Consider the following 23,137-nt stretch of genomic DNA (forward strand, 5'->3'; position numbering starts at 1 on the left):
ACATTCGGGCAAAATCGTTCATGGGAACACAATGTGCATGTTGGAGCATTTAAAGCGGAAACATTCTGGCATGATAGGACACATACAACTAGCCTTGGCTGCGTTTCCCGATAGCGATAGATCGTAGCTGTTGCGAGGGTTCTCTACGATCAAACTAATGATCCATCGTTAGTTCTTACGTGCGTTTCCCGAACATGCTTGTACGGAGAACCATCGTACGTGACTCTTAAGTTGCACTTAACAAGACGCTGTCCATTGTACTGAAATGTGATTATTCTGACGCAACTTTAAGAATTTAAAATGGAAACGTTAACCAAAATAATTGACGAAATACGGTACACAATTTTTTTTGGGTCGCTACAGAAAACTACATTTATTTTAGGCTACTTATTTGAGTACTTTTCAATGTACATTGGATGATGCTACATGATTAACTCAGATGCAAACTATGCTGCATCTGAGTTTTACACCGGTGTTAAGACCCTACAATCAGCGACACAGGATGCTAAATACCAATAGGAGGTCTTGGAAATTAAGTGGGCTTGTCTCCAATATATATGAGTCCTATATTTACTACTTGATTGAACTACAAGGTTAAAAACCATGCATATAAATGGTATCACACATGGCATGTCCCAGCTAGCAGCCTAAATAACTCAATGTACAAATACAATACAACATCTCAATCCAAAATATTTACTGTTTTATTTTCTCGTGCTGATTATATCAATCTAGTGCAATCTTGCATAGGCCAACCGCTTTCCGTGACCATGTTTGCAATCTCATAATTCTCACATATTGGCCACATATGACATTGTGACAAATGACAAACACATAAGTAATGAATACCCCATGTTTTCAACATGGAATCATTGTTTCTGACATGAGTAATCAACTTTACTTTAATTGATGGTTGATCAATTATACTCATTATGAATGTAAGATATGTCAGATGACATCATGATATCATGATGCTCCTGAACCACATAGAAGCAGACCTGCAGAGGCAGGTCCTTTGCACTGACCCCTGCAACCCAACTACTGGCAGTGTTAAGGTTCTATGCCACTGGCAGTTTTCTGGAAATTTTTGGAGATGGACATGGGCTCTCAAAGGCCTCCGTGTCAAGATCTGTGCAGGCTGTCACAACTGCATTACTTTGCCACATCCCAGACCACATCCGATTCCCCACAACCAGAGGGGACAAGTCTGCGGTGCAGGACTTAAGCTATCTTCAATGGCTTTTATGATTTTTGAGTTTTCACTCCCTCCTGGGCCCTTCACCCTGTGTGACATCCCAGTCAACCCTGTGGAGTCTTTCCATTTCCTGGGCACCACCATCTCCTAACATCAGGCTTGGCTCTGCCACAAGCCTCTTCATCCACCGGGCTTGGCATGCTACCAGCCCTATAATTCTAATAAACATCTTCAATGTTTATTAGATGTCAAGGGGCGGCCCGCGAGAGAACAACTGGAGGTTGCATCCGTCCATCGTTTCTCTGATTAGGACATGCTTCGGCCAAGCACAGGTTTGCGTCACAAGCCAACACACAGTGTTATCTATGGTTCTTGCTGCACACAGAGTACAGACGCCCATACCTTACCAGATGGATGCGCTCTCTCAGGCCGGAGGCCTGGTGAAGAGCCCTCCAGTGATCAGAGGCCCACCCATGGCTTAGCTACTGAGAGGGAACTCTTACTGTGCAGAGGTCTGTCAGATGCTGTCATCCAGACCATTCAGAGATCAACTGCTAGAAGGTACGTGTCGTGCTGGCAAGCCTTTTCACGATGGTGTGGGAAACAGAACGTTTGCCCGGTCTCATGTCAGGTGGAAACATTCTTGTGTTGGTTGTTTGATGAGGGCTTAGCTGCAAGCACTGTTTGTGTTTTGGCTGCCATTTTATGAAGGCTGCCATTTTATGAAGGCTTTGCCAAAACGACTTTGTTCAACCACCCCTGCTGGTCAAGCGATTTCTGGCTGGGGTATGTAGGCTCAGACCCCCTCTAAGGGTGCTGCAGTTGAAGTCCTCACTAAGACCAAGAAAGTGGATCACATCACTCCAGTTCTGAGTTCTTTGCATTGGCTTCCTTTAAAAACCTGCTGCTGGTTTATAAAGCACTGGTTTAGGGCCTAAATACATTTGTGATCTGCTGCTACCTTATCAGAATGGGTTTTTATTCGCTATGAAAGTTTGCACAGACAAGGAATTTACTTTGGCCGGAAGGTACCGACCAAGGCAGCCATTATCAGCGCCATCTATTTTATGAACCATCCCGACCCCTCAGGTCATCTGGGACTGGTCTACTTTGTGTTCCAAGAGTCAGAACTAAACATGGAGAAGCAGCGTTCAGTTTTTCAGCTTCACATATCTGGAACAAGGTCCCTGAAAGCTGCAGGTCTGCTGAGACCCTCAACTCCTTTAAATCCAGATTGAAGACTTTACTGTTTGCTGTTGCGTTTAATTGAACCAGATTCAAGGATATCAATTTCTGCATCTCACTCCTGTATTTTATTTCTTAAACTGCACTGAAACTTTTATTTAATTTCTTGCTTTTTGACTGTTTTCAATGTTTTATTGAATGTTTTTTAATATTGTTTTTTTTCATTATGTTTTGATGCTTTTAATCGTTTCATGTGAAGCACTTTGAATTGCCTTGTTGTTGAATCGTGCTATACAAATAAACTTGCCTTGCCTAAGGGTGTCAAAGGGCTCTGTCTGGGGTGCCATTTGAGCCCATGGACATTGTGTCTCTTTGCGCCCGTCAGCGAACCCATCAGGATGTACACAAAGGCAGGACGTACGCTGGGACACGAAGATATGTTTATCTAGTGAGAATGACTAGTGTCAGCAGAGCACCTGCTGTTCTCTGGCCGGTGTCCAGGGTGTCTCCGCAGATATCTTGACTCGGACGCTGGATTCTGATCGATTGCTACTGAATCAGAGCACGTCTGCGGATCACCAGTGCTGAGCCAAGATCTACGGAGACATTCAACCATGATTGTGATCCGGTAACCTCTCATCCATACAGGGCAGAGTTACAACTGTCTCTAGAAACCCATTCCTCTAGCGCTGGTCGCCAACCCCAAAGATGTACGCGAGGCGTGCATGTACTATCAATGTCCCAATGTGAGAATGAGATAAACAAATGTCTCGACAGAGCACCCGCCGTTCCCTGGAGTCCAGGGCATCTCTAGAGATATCTCGATTCAGACACTATGGATTCTGATTGATAGCTACCAGATCAGAGCACGTCTGCGGATCACCACGTCTAAACCGAGATCTAAAGAGATATTCCACTGTTATGGGTTAACTAGCCGACCCAGCCACCATCTGTAATGCAGGCTTGTCTATTGACACACTGCAATTAGTCATTTGACAACGTGGCCGCAAAGCTCGTTCACATCAAGCTCATAGATCTCTGGACTCCTACAATGTCCAGGGCATTGGGGCATACATAGCGCTCGTAAGCCAAGGACGACCAGTCCCCATCATCTCAGCGTGGCTAGGTAATTGAAGATGCCCAGATGGCAGCCCCAATCCGAAAGCATTGCGATGTATATCAATCCGGGGACAGCCCACAGCGAATCGTTGCGCAAACCAGGATTTCGTCATGGCCTTGCCGGCATCGGTGACAACAGGAACTCGGAAGGCGTCGCCCGGGGCGACATGGCAGCTACCGGGACATAGAGGAGAGGTGACAAAACGCACTTAGTTTGAGTAATCACAATGGAGGCACCTTGTATAGTATCAGATTGGAATGTTCAGGACACAGAAAACTTTCACTGCACAATAGTGGTGAATTCCACACACCCTGTAACATTAAAAGGTTGTGAAAATACTGACTCAAGAGTATAATCGCCGTATAGGACCCGAAGTGGGCCTTCCCCTTGTTCAGTTGGACACCAGTAATTGAAGGGCATAGCCCTATAACAACAATGTCACACAGGGCACATATACGCCCACAGAACTTCCCTCAACCAACTTAACCCTTAGTGGCCTATGTGCAAGATGGGTAGAATGATGGTAGACTCTATCTTGATTCTGAATGCTGCTCTCTTGGCCCGTTCTTCAGCCTCTTGCTGAGGGCTCCAAACACCTTAATTGAATACCCAATACCAGTGTTAAACACATCTGCGCTGTGCACTCCACCACAAAGTTGCATCCTACATCCACCAGTGTGGATTTAAACCTTCATGTATTCGCCGGCAGACACCGACATAGGCCTACATGTGCACCGCGCACGCACCCGGGCCTAAGGTCCAACAGACTGGACACGAACTCTGGGGCATGATGCACGCCGAAGTAGGCGCCCCCGGGCCCCGCAACAACAGAAGTTCGTGCACAGCCATAGAAGCGGCGCCCGAAGCGGCCATCACAACGCCAAAGACACGCTCCGAGGGTAACGACGCCAGCATGAAACGCTTTCAGGAAATGCCGAGAACTAGGTGAATGGACCCACGGTCTACTCAAGAACAGAGAAATGTCCACGCAATCGGACGCGTCCGAACACTGAGATGCAGCATGGGAGGAGACCACGGAACATCCTTCCAAATCGTCCAGCAGGTGCACGATGCCAACTGGTGCTCATTACCAGGATCCGACATGGAGCCACTGACAGCGTGTCGATGTGTGGGGCCGCTGCGGCGGCCAATACCACTCCACCGAGAGTAGGCTACAGCTGCCGCCCGCCAACGCCGATTAGGTGCCACTGAGAGGCATGCAGCAGAAGCGCGGACCAGGGGTCATTGACCTGCAGGCAGGCTGAGAAATAGCTGTCCGCTTGAGATGTGAATGCTAGAGTTAAGGCCATTCCCTCAGAATGACGACACAAGAGGGACTGGTGCAATCGTTGGTTACTCGTAACTGTTAACCTATGTACTCGCTGTGAATCTCAATATTGTTACTTCGAATTAGCGTCTGCTAAATGACCAAATGTAAATGCAGTCACATTAACACAGATGATATTGAATGGTTCGAAGCATGTAATGCAGATAGACGTACCTTCATGCGATGATGCAACAGTACCCATCGACCCACTAGCCTACCAGCCACAGCGTAGGGGCACTCTGGTGGCCCATCACACGTCAATTACACCCGCAACGATTTTGCATTGCCACACTCTGCACACTTAGATGCGTGAGTCCAATAATCCCAACGCTCCCACAGCATGAGTGATTCCCTAAACCGTAGCTAGCAAGCTAGCTTGCTTGTTCCTTCCGGCAAGTACCTAGCATGACATAGCTAGCAACGCTAGACCTACTAGATGCTGGGGTTAACCTTTACGTTACCCTCTTGCCAGTATATGTTTGCCACACCAGCGTAGGTGCATAGAGCTAGAATAGTCCGTATGCCTACTGAAACATTCATTTGAAATATCTGAAGTCACACATCCGCGATGGTAGGCTACGCTGTGGGGCCCACACACGACGACAGACAGATACTGTGACGCTACTCAACTGGTTAACCAATAATATAGGGATACCATAATTCCACCTTAGTATGTATTCGACGTTTGTAAAAATTGGCTACCTTAACATCTGGCCGGGGACAGCAGACAAAATTAGTCTCTGGCTAACTGCGCATTTACAGTTTCTGTTGATCAGTGCGCACCCCTGAAATAAAGAAAATTACAATGAACAATATTGACAAGCTGTTACATAAGCACTGGCTCATACATTCCCAATATCAATTTTGTTTGCACAGCATATATCACTGAATGCCATGGCAATCAAACAATACAATCGATTGAAAGAGCCGCAGATAAACAAACCCTCTCATTCGGGGTACGCCATTCCTGATTACCAGCCGGTGGTGTCATAAGACACGGAACCACGTAATTCCTCCCTTGAAGTCAGCGCGAAGTCGAAGGCCACGGGAGCGCCTCCGAAGCAGTACCGGGGATCGGCGGATCCACCGCCGTCTTCCAGCGCGAAGACTCGAGCACTCATTTCCACCAGAGACCTCGACGTCCAGAGGGGCCAACAGCAGCGGACCTTCCTCCCTGGACCAGAGCCTTCTTAGTGGGCACCTTTCGAAGAGAAGGAGAAGGAGCGGCCTCGCTGCACTCCACGAACGTGCGGTTCATCATGAAGATGATGCACTGATACACTCAGTGCATCACACTCAGTACACTTCCCTTGAGTGTATCATACACTCAAGGGAAGAGACACGACCATGACATACATGGAGTCCAGGATGCGTTGGACCGCCAGTCCTGGTAGTAGGCGATCTTTGAGCCGACGCGAGTTACGCCGGGCTTGGCTACCTGCATCGTCGCAACCGCCATCGGGGTGGTTCTCAGAGATTGCGAATCCGGGTGAATGCCCAAAACCTCCTGCAAACACCCCCAAAAACAGTCAACCCCCGGTTCGCAAGAACCGGACATAGCAACACAGGCGAAAGCAACAAGCCGACAACGCAGGAATACGAACACATTGGCAGCACTGATCGTACAACAACCAGGGGGAGTGTGCGCGTATCCGCGCGTCTTTTAAAGACACCTTATCGGACGTGGCCCAATGGATATGCGCCGCTAACATGGGTGTGGTAGTGGGCGGAGGAAAGGACGGTGGAGTGATTGCCCTGCCTGAACTAGCTCCGCTTATTGGGGTGTGCTTGCCTTCGGCGAGCACAAACCATTGTTATCTCACATATATATATTATTTATTGTTTATTTTCGCGCCCCTAAGGCTCAGTCAATATTTGGACCACATAGACAACGGTGGCGTCAAAAGTTTCGTCTTGGTAGCGATTTCGTTGCTTCTATTCGGATTTACGTTCCGTTGCACAGTTTAGGAGGTTACAACGTTTTTGTGGCAACAAAGTGCCTTTAGTCGACGAAGGGTAATCTGTGCTAGCTACGTCACCACATCAACACACGTTAGCAACGACGCATGGATACAACATGATAGATACTTTCTAGCACACAAATTGGAGCTTGGATTACGAGTGAAAAATCCCACCCCAAAAAATCCCAACCATTTGGCTTTGCCCGGGCTAAAGCGATTTCGAGTGGAACTGCAATCTCGGATGTTTGATTTAGGTCGTCAAAGTCTTTGTAATTTGAGCGAGTCTGGGTCGCCCGTGAGACCGCCTAGTCTTTTAGGCGGCAGCCATGTTAGAAAGCGTTATAGTAGTATTTTTAGTAGCTAATTTTATAGTTCAATTTTACACAAAAAAACAGAGAGGGAAATTTTATGACGATATGACTATTGTGAAGACTGCCAGGTGGTGAGATTTTAATGTAGGCTGCTGTAAAAACGTTGATTTGTTTGCTACGTGAGAGCCCCGTCAGCCTCCATTGACGATTGCGGCAGCAACAACAGTGTTGTCAATGACTGTTTACACTCGTCGACAACAGTGTTGTCGATCTGCGTCTGATGAGTATTTTCTTAATTTCGTTAATTTAGGCTACAGTACTGTCTTCAATGCCACAGCTATGGCTAAACTTTATCATGTCTTATTACACGGCTGTTCTTAATATTGTAGAATGCTCCATTCACTTGAATGGGGCTTCCCAACGTTATGCGGTGAACAATTTTCTCATATTTGACCGTTGCTATGCGGTGTTGTGCATGGATGCGTTCATTGAACACGTTCATTTTTATGAGAACGATGAACGAAACTTAATGACAAATAATGAATTGAACGGTGAACACGTTCATATTATCAGAGGTTTAGCTAAAACGTTACGGAATGTTTTCCTTCTCTTAAGGACTGACGCTGTCTAAAACGAATGCTTGCACCATGTAGTTGCTCAGTGCCCGTAAAATGTTTGCTATGTAGACTAACCTAAATTAACTAACTCGACTTCGCACTACGTTACCCATGATTCATTCCACACACATGTAGACCAAACAAGCAACGCTAGGTTGCTAGGTAACGGAAGCCAACTAAAGCTGGCTAGGTTCCGTTTCGGAAGTGCTTCTGTGGCTTTCAGTGGTTGTGATGAAGAAAATTACGTCACCCTGCTGAAAATGATGGAGATGGGTTACATTTATGGAACTATCTAATTGAAAAGTGAATGTCTCAGTTATTCCTTATATTATACCCTAAGTTGTATTATGGGAAATGTGATGCAAAGTTCTGACTGAGTAAAAACAATGGAAGTGTGAAACGTTGGTTTTAGCAAAGGAGGATAGGGAAGTACCACTCTAAGGAATTCAGAGGCCTAGCCGTAAATTAGAACGTACACATAGGGCCAAGCTGCAGGAAAACTCCTCCAAACCAAGTCTGAAACTGTCACCCAGGTCAGGCCTAGGTCTGTGTCTAGGGGTTTTCTATGTTTATAAAGCACAAGCATCCCATACCAACTAGAAGAAAGTCTAAGATGTGTGTGCACCCAACACAAGCCTGGACATGGTCAGATTTATGTAAGGACAGAGATGCCAACGTGACACAACTTCTGTAATCAGAAACCCTAGTATAGGGGCCAATTGGGTGACAAAGCGTGGAAATGGTCATCAACAGAAAGGTACCAATAATGTGAGGATGCATAATGTATCTGTGACCAACAGTGTTGTACCAATAGCAAAAAATGACACAAATAATAGGCAGAAAATACAGTATATAAGAGGACGTTTGGAGAGAACTTGCCAGTCTGCTCTTGGGAGCTTACTCACTTGGATACCTTTTTTTTACCCTGTGTTGGAATAAACCTTTGCATCAATACTCTGAGTTTCAGTGCATCTTTGGGGACTTAGCCTGAGTTTTGACTGGTTTGGACTTAGAATAATTTTCAACGTTGGGACTTAGCCTGATTTTTGACGGGTCAACACTTAGAATAATTTTCATTGTTTGGACTTAGTTTATTTTTCATTTGTCTACACTTGGAATCATTTTTAACCTTTGGACTTAGTTTATTTTTGACTTGTACGGACTTAGGATTTTCTTCACTTCGACACTCTGATTTATTTTCACTATACACGGGAACTGGAATAATTATTTACGACAGTTGTTTATGTGGCTTGTCCATATATTAAAGCAATAAATAAAACAAATAATACATTATTTATATAGCCACATATTAAAATAAGAAAATAAAGACATTTACGTTTCGGCATGGCTGCAGATGTCATGTGCTGTTGTAAACAATGCAACTAGTGGAGGCGGTAAGGTGCTCAGTGTTGCCAGATTGGAAATGCCGAAGTATCGTAGCTACCAAAGGCAAAAAATTATCGTATTTGGAGGATAATGATCGTGCATCTGGCAACACTTCTTGTTCGCACAAGAAGGTGGAACGTAAGGGAGATACACTTGTCTAAACTTGTAAGGGCGTAATTAATAGTTTGTTCAAGACATGTATATATGTCTATCGTACGGTGGCCAAGACCCAAAGAAACACAAACATCCAACGAGACGAAATCCCAGACGTTTTTGGAATCCGTGCCGGACGCATTTTTTAGATCTTGAAAAGAGGACATGTCCGGGTAAAAGAGGACGTCTGGTCACCCTATGTGTTAAAAAACAAGTTTAGTCTTTAATTTGCAATTTCCGCATTAAAACTATGAAATGAACTGAATTATGAACGCGTTCAGAATTTAAATGGTGAACTATGAACGTGAACCATTCATATTGACTTGTATTTGACAGCTGTCAAGGGAAGTGGCCTTTTTGCCTCGGATTCAACTCTTTCGTAGCACTCCGCAAGTAATCCGGTCACTTTTCAACCCCGGCGTACTCTGTTGCTTAGCGACGTCAGCTGATTTGAAGCTTAAAGAGCGTTCAAAGTCTATGAAGTTCAACGTCTTTGGCGAACTATTTCTCTGCTAATCAACAATACGAATGGTAACAAATACATTGTAAAAAGAGACACTGTGTTAAGTTATTTTTGTTGGCAAGTAGCCGTGTAATAAGTGGGATAATGTACATAACGCCCGTCATTATTGGGAAAATAAGCCCCGACAGGGCGAACAGCACCCCGACGCGAAGCGAATGACCGGCGTTCTATACATTATCCCACTTATTACACGGCTATCAGGGAGTCAGATGGCTGAGCGGTTAGGGAGTCGGGCTAGTAATCAGAAGGTTGTCGGATCGATTCCCCGCCGTGCCACATGATGTTGTGTCCTTGGGCAAGGCACTTCACCCTACTTGCCTCGGGGGGAATGTCCCTGTACTTACTGTAAGTCGCTCTGGATAAGAGCGTCTGCTAAATGACTAAATCTAAATGTAAATTATCCATTACAAAAGAAACGTTCTCATTTCCGGCGCTTTCAAACAATCAGTGAAGTGTGGATAGCAACAGCAGCTAGCTTGCCTCTAGCAAACTGCTTTTGAATTAGCCCTGTCCCCTTAAATTAATATCGAACTTATTGACGTTTTGGGGGGCTTATTTTCAGTTAACAGACGGTAGCCTACTATTCTATTTGAATCGCAATTCCATCTGAAATACTGCCAGTGACAACGTTGTTACAGTAGCTTGTTTCAAAGGAGTTTCTTGTTTCAATAGGTGTTCTTAATGAATTATGCAATATGATTAGGCTAAATGCTTGAAAATATCACTAGATGGGAAAACTGACCCACCTGCAAGCAAGCACACCCTACAATTTCCCCAGAAATTGTACCCTCTCTAGTTTGTCTTCCACTACAGCAAATTATTACATTAGTTATGACAACTTAAAACTTTGTTGTAGCTACTCAATTCATTTGAGGAAACTGATTGCCTTAAACCTTTTCAATTGGATTAACATAATTTAAACATGTATGAAACAATTTAGTTGAATGCTGAGCACTCATAATTGAATACAAAACATTTCATGTTCAATTCATGTACACAGCCCTCAAAATGTAGTTTACTACTCTCTTTTCTTCTATTAATGACAACAACAAAAAAAACACCTGTTCAAGGTTGAAACTTCAGTAGACTTCATCCTCATATTATCATCAGTGTCAGCCTCTAATCTAAGCCAATCAAATTGACATAAAACAATATGTATGTGTATTTAAGAGGAACCCAAATGGGTCTATAATCTGTTATGACATTTTACTCACCATCTTAAGTACCGTCTTACTTGTGGTGGTGCGGCTTATATTTCGATGCGGCTTATAGCACGTTCTTGTAACAAAACAACAGTAGAAACACTTTTTTCGTGAATGCTATTTAAATATTATTAGTTAAGTCCCGGGCAATAGAAAACATACATTACACACTTACTTTCGTTTTCGAAGTGTTACACAACGGCATGCTGTAAGATCGCCTATACTCGTGCATTTCTTGTTATCATTGTTCCCATATCAAGTGCGGCCTATATTCCAATCCTTATACTCAGATTTGCAAACACAGCTCCCATTCTGGTGTGTGCAGCTTATACAAGGTGCAGCTTATTTCCAGAAAAATGCGGTACATATTTTGGACACTGATGATAGAGACCACAGATCCTATTCCTCAAACAGGTTTACCCTTGCAAAAAAGAAGTATACTTCAAGTTTATTTTGTAAGTATACTTAGTATAAAAAGTATACTATTATCATGTTACTTAAAGTATACTAGCAGTGTACTTATTTACATACTTTTTTGTACTAAGTAAACGGAATTGGTCCACTTTATAGGTCATTTAGTACACTTTAAAGTGCACTTAGTGTATTTCAAGGTTTACTTTTGAATACTTCAAAGTAGCCTGTGTAGTGCACTTTCAGTTCATGAAGTATACTTCCTCAAGTACTTAAAAGTATACGTTGGAATACTCTAAAGTAACCTGTGTAGTGCATTTTCAGTTCATGAAGTATACTTCCTAAAGAGCTTCAAAGTATACTTTGCAATACTTACAAGTGCACTTTCATTTAATGTAAGTACTTCAAGAAGTAAACTTCAAAATTTAATTTGACTGTTACTTACTAATGTATTAAAATGTTTAGGTGCCCCTCAAACGCCTCAGATCTTAAATCACGTGGTGAAAACGGGGCCCTCGCATCATTTCACTACGGCTTCTTAGCTGAAAGAAGCAATGCGCCACACATGGTTGGAAGAATCCAGCTGTTCTTATCAAATGTAACAGTCATTTTACTCATGGTTACAATGGTAAACCAGCACAACAATGACAATTACCACGCAACAAAACACTACATTCTAAGCAGACACATTTAAAAAACGAAATTCATGAAGTTACATTTGTATTTCGAGCAAACGGCAAACTTATCAGCATAATGTAACACTATTTACCGCCTTGCATCATGGGAATTGACTAGCCAATGAGCCACACTATCTTCATTATTTCACGTCGTTATTTCGTTCTTCAGTCAGTTTGACAGTATAACCTTCAAATGCATAATGCAACCCTTCTGTCTGCTTGTTTCTCAAGTAGCTTTTTCGTTTTTTTTCCATTAATATTCCAATTGATAATTATTAGTATAAGATTATAGGGCTTCAGAAAGTTTTGGCAGTAATTAAGGTTACAGCTTCAATACCAAACAAGATTCAATGTGCAATGCATAATAGATTTTCATAGACATTAATAATAAGGATAAGATGGATCAAAAAAATGTACTTAAAAATTAATTTGACAGTTTTTGCTGTATAACGTAGAAAACGTACATCCTACTCCAGAAGAAATGTATACCTTTTTCTGTTTCGAAGTATACTTCTTAAAAGTATATCAAAAGTGAACTATTTTTAAAGCATACTTAAAAGTATGTCAAAAGTGAACTAAAAGTGTACTATCCATATTTTAGTATACTTATAGTATACTTTAATATACTTCTTTTTTTGTAAGGGTAAGCCAATTTTTACCACTTATAAAAAAGAAAGATCACGAAACTCAGATCAAACTGTCAAATAAGCAGTGCTGATCAAATATGGATCAAGATTATGTTACTGCATTTCCTTTTTCTCACCTAAGATGTTTTCAGAAACATATTTTAGTGACTGTTTGGCTGTAATATGAGAAACTTTGTAACCTGGCCACCATGTTGAAAACGGACACAGGGAGGACACAGAGGGGCTCACATTAAGTAACATGCCTCAGCCTCCACTTTTACAGATAAAAGTGATATCAACCTTGAAACTCTTGCCACTCACTTGTCCTCAAAGTTATTGGGTGTGCTTTGCCTTCGGCAAGGGCGCAACCATTGTTATCGCACATATACATTTATTTATTTATTATTTTTGCCCCCCCAAGGATCAGTCAATATTTGCACTACATAGACAACGCCTGTGTCAAAATGTTTGTCTTGGTCTCGATTGCGTTGCTTGTATTGGGATTTACGTTCTGTTGCACAGATTAGGAGGTTACAATGTTTTTGTGGCGAAAAGTGCCTTTAGTCGACGAAGGGTACTCTGTGCTAGCTACGTCACCACGTCAACACATGTTAGCAACGACGCATGGATACAATGTGATAGACACGTTCTAGCACTCAAGTTGGAGCTTGGATTACGAGTGAAAAATCCCACCCCAAAACATTTCCAACCATTGGACTTTGTTGGGAAAGCGATTTGAGTGGAACTGCCATCTCGTATATTTGATTTAGTTCGTGAAAGTAATTTGAGCGAGTGCGGATCGCCCGTGAGACTCTGAGAGTCTTTTGAGTCTTTTAGGCGGCAGCCATGCTAGAAAGCGTCATAGTAGTATTTTGGTGATTTTATAGTTAAATTTACACGAAAAAACTGAAAGAAGGAAATGTTATGAAGATATGACTATTGTGAAGACAGGTGGTGAGCCAGGTGGTGAGATTTTATTGTAGGTTGCTGTAAAAACTTTATTTGTTTGCTACGTGAGAGCCCCGTCAGCCTCCATTGACAATTGCGGCAGCTACATAAGTGTTGTCAATGTTGTCGATCTGCGTCTGATGAGGATTTTCTTAATTTCGTACCAGGGTCAATTCTACATCAAAATGGAGAGCAGTGTTTCAAAGATATGGCGATTGCGAAGACAGCCAGCAGGTCAGCATATTTTTGTGATTTGTGTAAAACTTGGAATTTGAGTGAGACTGCGTCTTGTTTTGACGTTAGCCGTCAGACTCGGCTTTCCCACTGACAGTGTGTAGTAGTAGGCTACTGCCTTCAATGCCATAGTTATGGCTAAACTTTATTATGTCCAAAGAAACGTTCTCATTTCCGGCGCTTTCAAACAATCAAAAGTGTGGTTAGCAACAGCAGCTAGCTTGCGTCTAGCAAACTTCTTTTGAATTAGCCATGTCCCCCTAAATTTATGTCAAACGCATGGGCGTCAGCAGCATTTTGAGAGTGGGGGGGACACATTTTGCCGGGGGGGTCTGTACTTTTTTTTAAAGATGTAGATGCAATTTTCCGCATTCTGGTGCATTTACCACAACTATTTAGCATAGTTGTTATCCACATACTGAGGGGTTGGACATTAAAATATTTTGAAAACTAAACTTCCCAATAAGCAATGGGACATCTTCAACTACCTGTCACCTTTCAGCACTCATCTCAGCAACAGAGCTGTCTCCAGTGCCCCTGCATGCTGCCCCTGCCTCTGACTCACTCTCAATCTCAACCACCTAGGCTATATCAGGAGACATGGAGATGCATTGAGCGTTCTTTCACATTAATAATTGAAATAAGCTTCTGGTAGATTGTTCATATTAATATTTCTGAGATGTAAATCATGTTATCAGCATATAGAATTCACAATTGGTATAGGTTTAGTAGCCTAATAATCATGTAGGCTACATAAAAAACAGCATCTCCCTATAGCATGACTGGACAGTTCAGAAATGGTCAAATCTGTGTTCAAACCTGAAGTCCTTTACACAGATCACTTCCTTAGGACGTAAGCTTTCAGAAAATACATGGTTTAGGTGGTTGAATCTGTTTCCCGAAATGGCACAGCCCAGAAATGTATCAGCCATACTCCATTTACCACTACCGAATTTTTTATGCATGGGCAGCATACTAATATGGAGAGAAGGACGTGTCTCTTGTCTCATAAGATAACATCCTGAGTGTATAAGCTTTCAGAGGATATGGTTTTAATGGTTGAATCACTTTTGCCTTCATGTTACAGACTAACATGTGGCAATGAAATTCTGCGAATTGCCAAAATCACAAGTTGAGCATCCTTGTTTAATTTGGAAGACAATTCTGAATAAAGGTTGTTTTTTTTCTTCTTTTTTTGTCGTTAGAAAAACTAGCATATAAGCGAAGGTTAACTCCAGATTAGCTCACGGTTGTTATTGCAATAAAATAAAAAAACACCAGGAATTTCTTTTGTAGCTACTTGGAAAAAACATCCTTGTCATCTTTTTCTGCCTGAAACAGACGCCTAGGTCTGAACACGGCCAAAAGCACAACATATTTCAGACCCAGATTAAGAAATCAACAAATTCTGTTCCACTTGTAATGGGTAAATAAAGTATTGTATTGCCTAGCGCTAGATGTAGGTAAAAAGCTTGCTTATCTAGCTAGCTATAGAGGTTTTTCACCGACTTCACGTTCTGGGCAGTAACCCGGATGCGCGGCCATTGTGGAGGCACTCGGTGTAAATAACTGAACGGAGTACAATGGAGTATTGTGCGCTTTGGATACTTTAAGTGAATGTAGCCATGTCCAAACAACCGAAAAGCTCATCAAAACGCGTCCAAGATGCAAAGGCATATAGGGAAGGAAAGGACCACAAGAAAATGCACGATATTTCGAGAAATTACGATTTATTGGCGGTGCAGATCCCTACGAGTTAGCTCCCTCTTGGATCCGTGACAACCCGGTGATTCTTCCTTTAGTTGCATATCCCGATATAAGCTAGTCAACTGCCTGGTTTTCTCGCCGAGCCCATACACAGCGGAAGACCTTAAATCCTACAAAGGTTTGGAGGCCTATAACCAGATGGTGTGTGGATGGGTCAGGGAGACGCAGTACCAAGTTATCAACGACCGTTGTGTTGTGAAGGCCAAAGTAAGTTATACAATAACGTTTTTAACCAACCTAACCTTAACTGTATGATATCATTGCGATACTCAATGAGGTGTAGCCAAGTGACTCTCAATCCAGTTTTTTCCCTGGTAGATCTTGGTTGAGCATTGCCAACCACAAGCACCTCCTTTACTTTGATAATCTCTGACATTCCTCTCCCTGGTTTTTAATAACTTTTGGAAGTTGCTAATATTGCTAATATTAATAAATGTTTTTCTCGATCTGTCCTATTGGTACAACCTGAAACACGGCAATAATTAACTATTTTCCTTGACGACGTTCGGTATAAACTTCAGTGCCTGTGCTTTGTTGTGATGCGGAGTGCCTCCAATATGGCGACTTCCGATCTGATGACGTGCCGTGAAAACCCTCTATAACCATGATGTTTGCAGAAGGATCTTTGTGACTTAACTAATGCTATTATAGTCAGAGAATGTCTCATAAGGGTGCTTTGGCCACTGAAGGGAAAACTTGGGCAACTCTGACTTACTTTTCTCTCCCTCGAAAAAAACCTCCTTATGTCCATCTCGTCTGTGGAACAGTCATGTCCGAAGTGCTAGCTGCAGCGCGATGCATCGATCAAAGAGTATGGGAGTTGAATCTGCATGCGTGATGCTGTTAGTCTAGAAAACGCGGAGTGGAATTCTATTGCTATGGGTATTCTCCCTACTGATAAACTGGAACGGATTGGATTGTTAAGCAATGGAAAGATCGCTGGACTAGTAGACCAGTCATGCACTAATATGTTTATCCCAAATGTGGGGGGGGGTCCAAACGACTTTTTTTTTAAGTGAGGGGGACATGACCCCCCCAAGTTACAAATTAACATTAATAGGGTTAGGGTTAGTAACACTTTCAGGTGTGGTAAACTAACTGATTGTTATTGACAATGACAGAGCCATTATCAAATTGACCGTTATGTGCAATGAACATATGAAAACATATATTTACGTTTAGTCATTTTTTTTAGCAGACTCTTATCCAGACACATGCATTCGCATCTGCCTGACTGAAGCAACAGCATCAGTTTTAACCTAATTAACTTTTTTGGGACACAGGGAACGCTATAACACGGCAAACGTGATGTCATTTACAAATCAGTTAAAGGTTATTTTGCTGCTGCTCAACAACAAAAACGGAGATGGCCAAAGTAGTGGAAAGTTGCTAGATTTGTTGCTCGTTGTTAGATAGGATTTTTTGTCACTAGGGAAGGGGAAAATTAACCAAATCTGGCAACACTGTGGCCAGTAATTGGCCCCACAGCAGTTCTCACTGGCAAATAAAAGGCAATTTTTCATGTCTTTCACCATTGAAGTTTTTTTAAGTACTGTCCCGGTCTCATGAGCTGAGTGTATTGTCACATCCCTACTCCTTACTTATGCATAAAAAGTTGTGTATGCACGTTTTTTTTCTCATTGACAGTTGAGAGACACATGAGGCATATAGCTGACATATAGCTCTTTAATATCTATGATTTAATATTTGTCCCATCAACAGGCTGGTAACCCCCTGTTCAAGAAAGCTACCACCACTGTGGCGAATCCAACCTTCACTGGAGAATAAGACCTGACTCCTACACATCATTCTATATTACATGTGGTTTAGGTTAACATTGATTAACAATTCTATTCATTTTCTCTTACTTAAATCTTCAGTATAATAATGTTTATTTCTTACATGGATGAAAATCAAGACAGTTCTGAATTTCTATCCTTTTGTAGTATTTATCGCATTTCTGTCATCCTATCTACTGTATAATGTACAAAAACATTATGACTGGTTATGATCAAAACCATTATGATCTGCAGTATGGTATAAATCAAGGAAATGTTCTTCATTGTTTTATTTTACAAATAAAGGGAATGTTTGAAATTCCACTCTTAATTGTGTAGGTGTCTCAAAAAAGAGGAGACAACCTGGATTCTATCCCATGGCACTAGTGGTTTTTGCCAGTATAAATAAAGCGTCTTGTTTGTAAGCAGAAACATGCTGCCTTTGCTTTTTGTAAATTCTGCCACATTAGTCCCTTAGCAAAAAGGCAGCAGGCATGTCTCTTTTACATCTTATAACAACTCTTTTTTCCACGGCGAGGCACAAGTATAAAGGGAGGGCCATTGAACTGAACTAGTGTGCTGGTCAGGGCTGAGTTTCAGGGTAATTTAAGGAAAGGGGGGTCAGAAACTTCCTGGAGCCCAAGTGGCTGCGTCTCAGCTCCATTGGCTTGTTTCCTTTCTGAGGGTAAGCATCAACGCAGTACTAAAGGCTTGGTTAATGAGTTCAGGGAGCCAGAGGGAGAGGCTGGCCAAATAGGGGTGAAGTTCACTGGAAATCAAGCAAGTGTAGAGAAAGAGAGAGAAGGTGATTGTGTATGATAGCTGGACGCAGCACTGTCAAGGAGACACACACACCCTCCACCTGGTATATAGGTAAGTGTAAACAGTGTTTGAACAGAGCAAAAAAAAAAATCACTTTTCTGCTGAAACGGCTTTGATTTTGAGATGTACTGTGTTATGCAGTGGGAAAGTAATGCAGACCACTGGGATTTTAAAAGGAATTACATTAAATATAAAGACGTCAGGGCTACAAAAGTTGTGTGTGTTTGGGTGCGTTACACCATGCGATACACCATGTATGTGTGTGTTTACTGTTCTATAGGTTGTACCCTGTTCTTGTCATGTATCATTTATTGCAATTCTGTAATTGAATGCATTAACCTGTCAAGGAACCTGGCATATTTGTTTGTGTCTGCAGTATGACAGGTACATAGGTAATTTTCCCAAGCTGTCCTCCACTCTAATCATCAGTGTTCAGGGGGTATGTGTGTAGCATTGATGCATGATTTCCACAAGACAAAAGCAGGGCCCATTAAGGGTCCAAACAGTTGTGTACTGTACAGAGGATCTCTGTTAGCCTCCCTCCCACATTTCATGGCTGGTTTAACTCTCTGAAGCGCCGGCTCTCAGTGATTGGGCCAAATCCGATCAAGTCGACCCACAGATAGTCCATAGTTCCTAATGTCCTGTATAGCTGGTTTGGAGACAGAGAGACCAGTGTGACAGAAGTGACAGAGGAGAACTTGGACAAGGTGAAGAGGTAAGAGTATTTTTTTTACTAGAATGTTGTGCTTTTTTGTGTGATAAAGGTTAGGTTTGTAGTAATTTGGTGTGTCTGTGTGTATTTGTTGGTTTATAGTGCTTTACAGACCTGTCACAGTACAACAATGAACAAAAGGGTTTAACCAATTGCACATTCCATCCCAGATTTGGGTTGCTGGGGGTGTTAGTAAAAATACCATTAAGATTCATTAAAGATCTCATACCATTATCCATAGATTTGTCACAGTTTGAAAAAAACTACGGACTCACTTTTTATTTGTGTGCTTGCAAGTCACTATGGAACCAATACAATGTTCTCAAATGTTGATGGCCATGCATGTGTAGCCGGTGCTTTTCGCCTAGGGGCACACATCTGCTGAGTGTACCTCTGACGTGGGTGCGGCCCACGGCCAACTCTCCCTCAAGCCAGCCACCTTCTCTCTAATTACCCAGAATTCACTAAAAACCAATCAAGGAAATAGCACATGATGTCAATGTCGTTTTCTATGGAGGATTATAGGGGTCAAAACTAAATAAATAAATATTATAACACAAAGCTTAAATAAATGACTAATTATATAATGTACTGCCTAATTGACAGACAAAATATATAAATTACAAATTAAATGAGACACTAAATATATAAATGTTACATGTATTTGTGTATATATATATATTTACGTTTTAATGTGTTCACATTTATTTATTTATACTTACATTTATTTATTTATACTTACATTTATTTATTTATCCTTACATTTATCCACGGTGTAACTTGCTGCGGCAAATCGATCTCAAGACCGACAGTGGCCGGGTTTGGAAACCCGGCAACTATCGATACCAACGTTGGTATCAATAGCCTGATTGATAGCGTGATAAGATCAATACTTAAGTTTCATTCCACACTGAGTACACAACTCCCTTTACATCATAGTGGTTGTGCAAACACCGTCTAACTTCGCTCAAACTCACTTTGCCCCTCCCCTGCTAGGCTGAGTTGTTGCCGTGTACGTGCAGTAACACGACTCAGCGGCACACATTAACAGTACTTTTGACAAAACTCGTTGTCCTATGTTTTATTAGGATCATAATCATGAACAATTAATTAAAGGAAACATTTTAAATGTTCATTCAAATATTCATATTGATGATGCATTCATTTAATCAATTATGAGGCATTGCTTTCCCCGACACGAAAGTAGATAAACTGCTTTTCTAAGCCAAAAGTATCGGTATTGGCAATACTGGCCCTGTATTTACTCCTTGGTATCGGATCTATACCACATCGTGCAGTGTCGCACACCCCTAGCAGCTGTAGAGTGAGGCGATAGAGGATCCCTCTACATTGAAGAGAGCTTGATCGACTGGTGGAGTCTGCCTTGTGTGTAATACTGTTTATTCATACTGTTCGTTCAATCAGAGGCTTTAACCCGCCCCCTGACTTGGTGACGGGGGACGACTGACTTATTTTATATATAATATATAACATTTATATATTTAGTGTCTCATTTAATTTGTAAATTATATATTTTGTCTGTCAATTAGGCATTACATTATATAATTAGTCATTTATTTAAGCTTTGTGTTATAATGTTTATTTATTTAGTTTTGGCCCCTATAATCCTCCATACTTCTTACCCTGCGTCATGGAGCCTAGCAGCTAAATACTTATTTAGCACTAGCGTTAATACTGTATCCCTGCCTGTGTTTGCGCTGTTATACTCGGCATGTATGGTGTCGTGGTGTTGGAGGACTGATCGAAAAGCGCATGATACATTTAAGTCATTTAGCTAAGACTTGCATGTACAGTACGTAATGTCACATTAAATAATGTATTTAAACTCAAGCTTATGTGGTGCGTCGCTGTATATCAGTTGTAAAAATTTCAGTAAAAAACGGACCCATCTGCAACCGACGCAGGTACCCCACAATTTCCCCAGAAATTGTACCAGGGGCGATTCTAGGATCAGACCTTTAAAGACCCCAATGAGAATGTGATATGAATACAGTGCCTTGCAAAAGTTCTCAACCCCCTTGCTAATATAAATCCGTAAATTCACTGGATAACAATTAATACATGTATGGATTATTATGCAAAATATTAAATTAATGAAAAAACTAAGGATGTCCCTTTCTTCATGAACTACCAGCATTAGGTCTAAAATTGCCACTGAATTGTACCCTCTCTTGTTACATTAATAAATGCATTGCAGGTCAATATAAGGTGTGCCCCTAAATGTTCTGCTTGCGCTCCAAAAAATTTCAGTCAGGGGCTACTGTGTTCCTTGTAAAAAAAAGTTAGTCTGGAGCCCTGCCTTAGGTTGTAAATATTCAACCCATGGGTGGGTTTGATACCAATGATTGTCGAAGCATCTTCTTGCCCCTCCTTATACAGTTTTGGGAAATACCTTCAACTGTGGCTGTACTGGTCCATCATTTTTATATTTTGACACATCTAAAAAAGTAGAGCAAAACATTGAAGAAAAAAAATATTATATTAGCAATGCAACTGTATAAACAACTGTTGCTAAATTCAAAACTAGACTGCAGTGTTGCTTACTACTACAGTATACTGACCTTCTCTAACCTAATATCACAAACGCTTTCAGTAATATTTCTTGCATTTATTTCACTATTATTGTGAGTATTATTACTAGTAAAGTAACACTTGGCTGTACAAAAATCAGTCAACTAAGGCAAATAACTAACGCTTATGGTTATCTACACCACAAACAAACCATGTGGTTCAGCTACACTTGGGGTAGACATTTCAATCTCTCCCCTCACTTTCCAACTCTAGGTTCCTGGCTTTCTCTTTATCTGTCCCACTATCTTATTCCTTCTCTCTATCCTTATCCTGATCAACACCTGTCTCAGAATCTCCTTCTTCTGTGGGTCTGCTGATTCCATCTACATGACTCTCTATTTCTTTATTTCTGTTTCTCAGTTCACCATCACTGTCCTTTCTCTCACTATGCTCTCCTTCTTTCTCCAGCTCTCCCTCTTTTGTGAAATATCCCCACTTTTACATTTCCTTTTAATTTCCCTACAGTATTCAAGAATAATCATAAATAAGTTGCTTTAAATCATGAAAGAAATGCAACAGTGTGAAAACTCCTTGATTATTAATATACAAATACGTATTATGAATTTAAATGAAAAATAATAATTACAACTACATAAGACAGCTTTGTGAAATGGATTTAGCAATACTTATGAAATACCAAACATATTACCATTTAGCATGGCCATATAAGAACAGTACTGAATCAGGGCTCAAAATTAAGGCTTGTCCACGGCGCTTGTCGGGGACAAGTGGATTTTTTAGTAGGGCAAGAAGTAAAACTGAAACAAAATAAAATGCCATGTTACCACTCATTACGTGTATTTGACCGATTTTAATTGACCGAATTCTGCTTTAGAAAAACACAGGGGACAAAGTGGCTCTTGTCCCAAGACCTCTACAGACTGTGCAGCTAATTTAATGCTCAACACTTGAATGGGGGCTACTTGAAAGAGGAATTATTTACTGTGTTGTCTCAGTTACACTATCAGGGCCTGGAAATACTGTGACTTGGCAAATCGCTAGTAGAACATAACATTTCATAACAATTTCAGTAAATAAAACCGCTGGAAGACCCAGTGAAATGTTGTATTCACCTTATTCCGCCCCGCCCACTTTTTCATCTTTTTGCACTTCTGTTGTATTGGCACTTCCGGTTTACCGAGGATATCATTCAATTCAATGGAGAACTGCCGAGAAGTCCCGCTGCTAAAATATTAAATAATTAGGTGGATTTGTGCCAGATGTGCTATGTCCGTGTGCTACAACGGATCGCTGCCCTGCGCTCTGCTGTGCTGCGATGGCGTTACATTTGCCACAAACATTGGATGTTCTAACGATTTCACTGCAGGGGATATGCATTTGCTATACCTTTTTTGAAAGCTTAGGTCCTCTAGAATTCAGTCGTGCGAGTAATTTTACAGTCAGTAAATGTATTTGAGATTCCCACGCAAAGCTGACCAGCTAACATTGTTAGCAGTAGAACCAGAGAATGTCTAATAAAGGGAGAACTCCCACTCTCGGGAAACTTCCGGGTTCTGAACTGCACTTAAGTTCCATATGAGGGCGCGAATGAATTGAGGTCTATGGAGCTATACCCCTTAAATCCAC

The 23,137-nt window shown here is 41.6% G+C and overlaps 2 protein-coding genes across 5 annotated transcripts in view; both read left to right on the forward strand.

Annotated features, from left to right (window-relative positions):
- Positions 1-17,853, forward strand: part of itgb2 (integrin, beta 2) — a 46,476-nt gene extending 28,623 nt beyond the window's left edge. For all 4 annotated transcript variants that reach the window (XM_047050222.1, XM_047050223.1, XM_047050224.1 and 1 more), the window contains one exon: positions 17,366-17,853. In XM_047050222.1, the coding sequence (XP_046906178.1) occupies positions 17,366-17,431 (66 nt within the window). In that variant the 3' untranslated portion in view covers positions 17,432-17,853. The remainder of the gene's footprint in view (positions 1-17,365) is intronic.
- A 1,027-nt stretch (positions 17,854-18,880) lies between these two features.
- The window catches only part of vil1 (villin 1), a 152,154-nt gene continuing 147,897 nt past the window's right edge, over positions 18,881-23,137 (forward strand). The window contains exon 1 of the mRNA XM_047050221.1: positions 18,881-18,961. The gene's annotated coding sequence lies outside the window, so the exon portion shown is untranslated. The remainder of the gene's footprint in view (positions 18,962-23,137) is intronic.

Source organism: Hypomesus transpacificus, unplaced genomic scaffold (genome assembly GCF_021917145.1).
Source record: "Hypomesus transpacificus isolate Combined female unplaced genomic scaffold, fHypTra1 scaffold_105, whole genome shotgun sequence".
Taxonomy (NCBI): Eukaryota; Metazoa; Chordata; class Actinopteri; order Osmeriformes; family Osmeridae; genus Hypomesus; species Hypomesus transpacificus.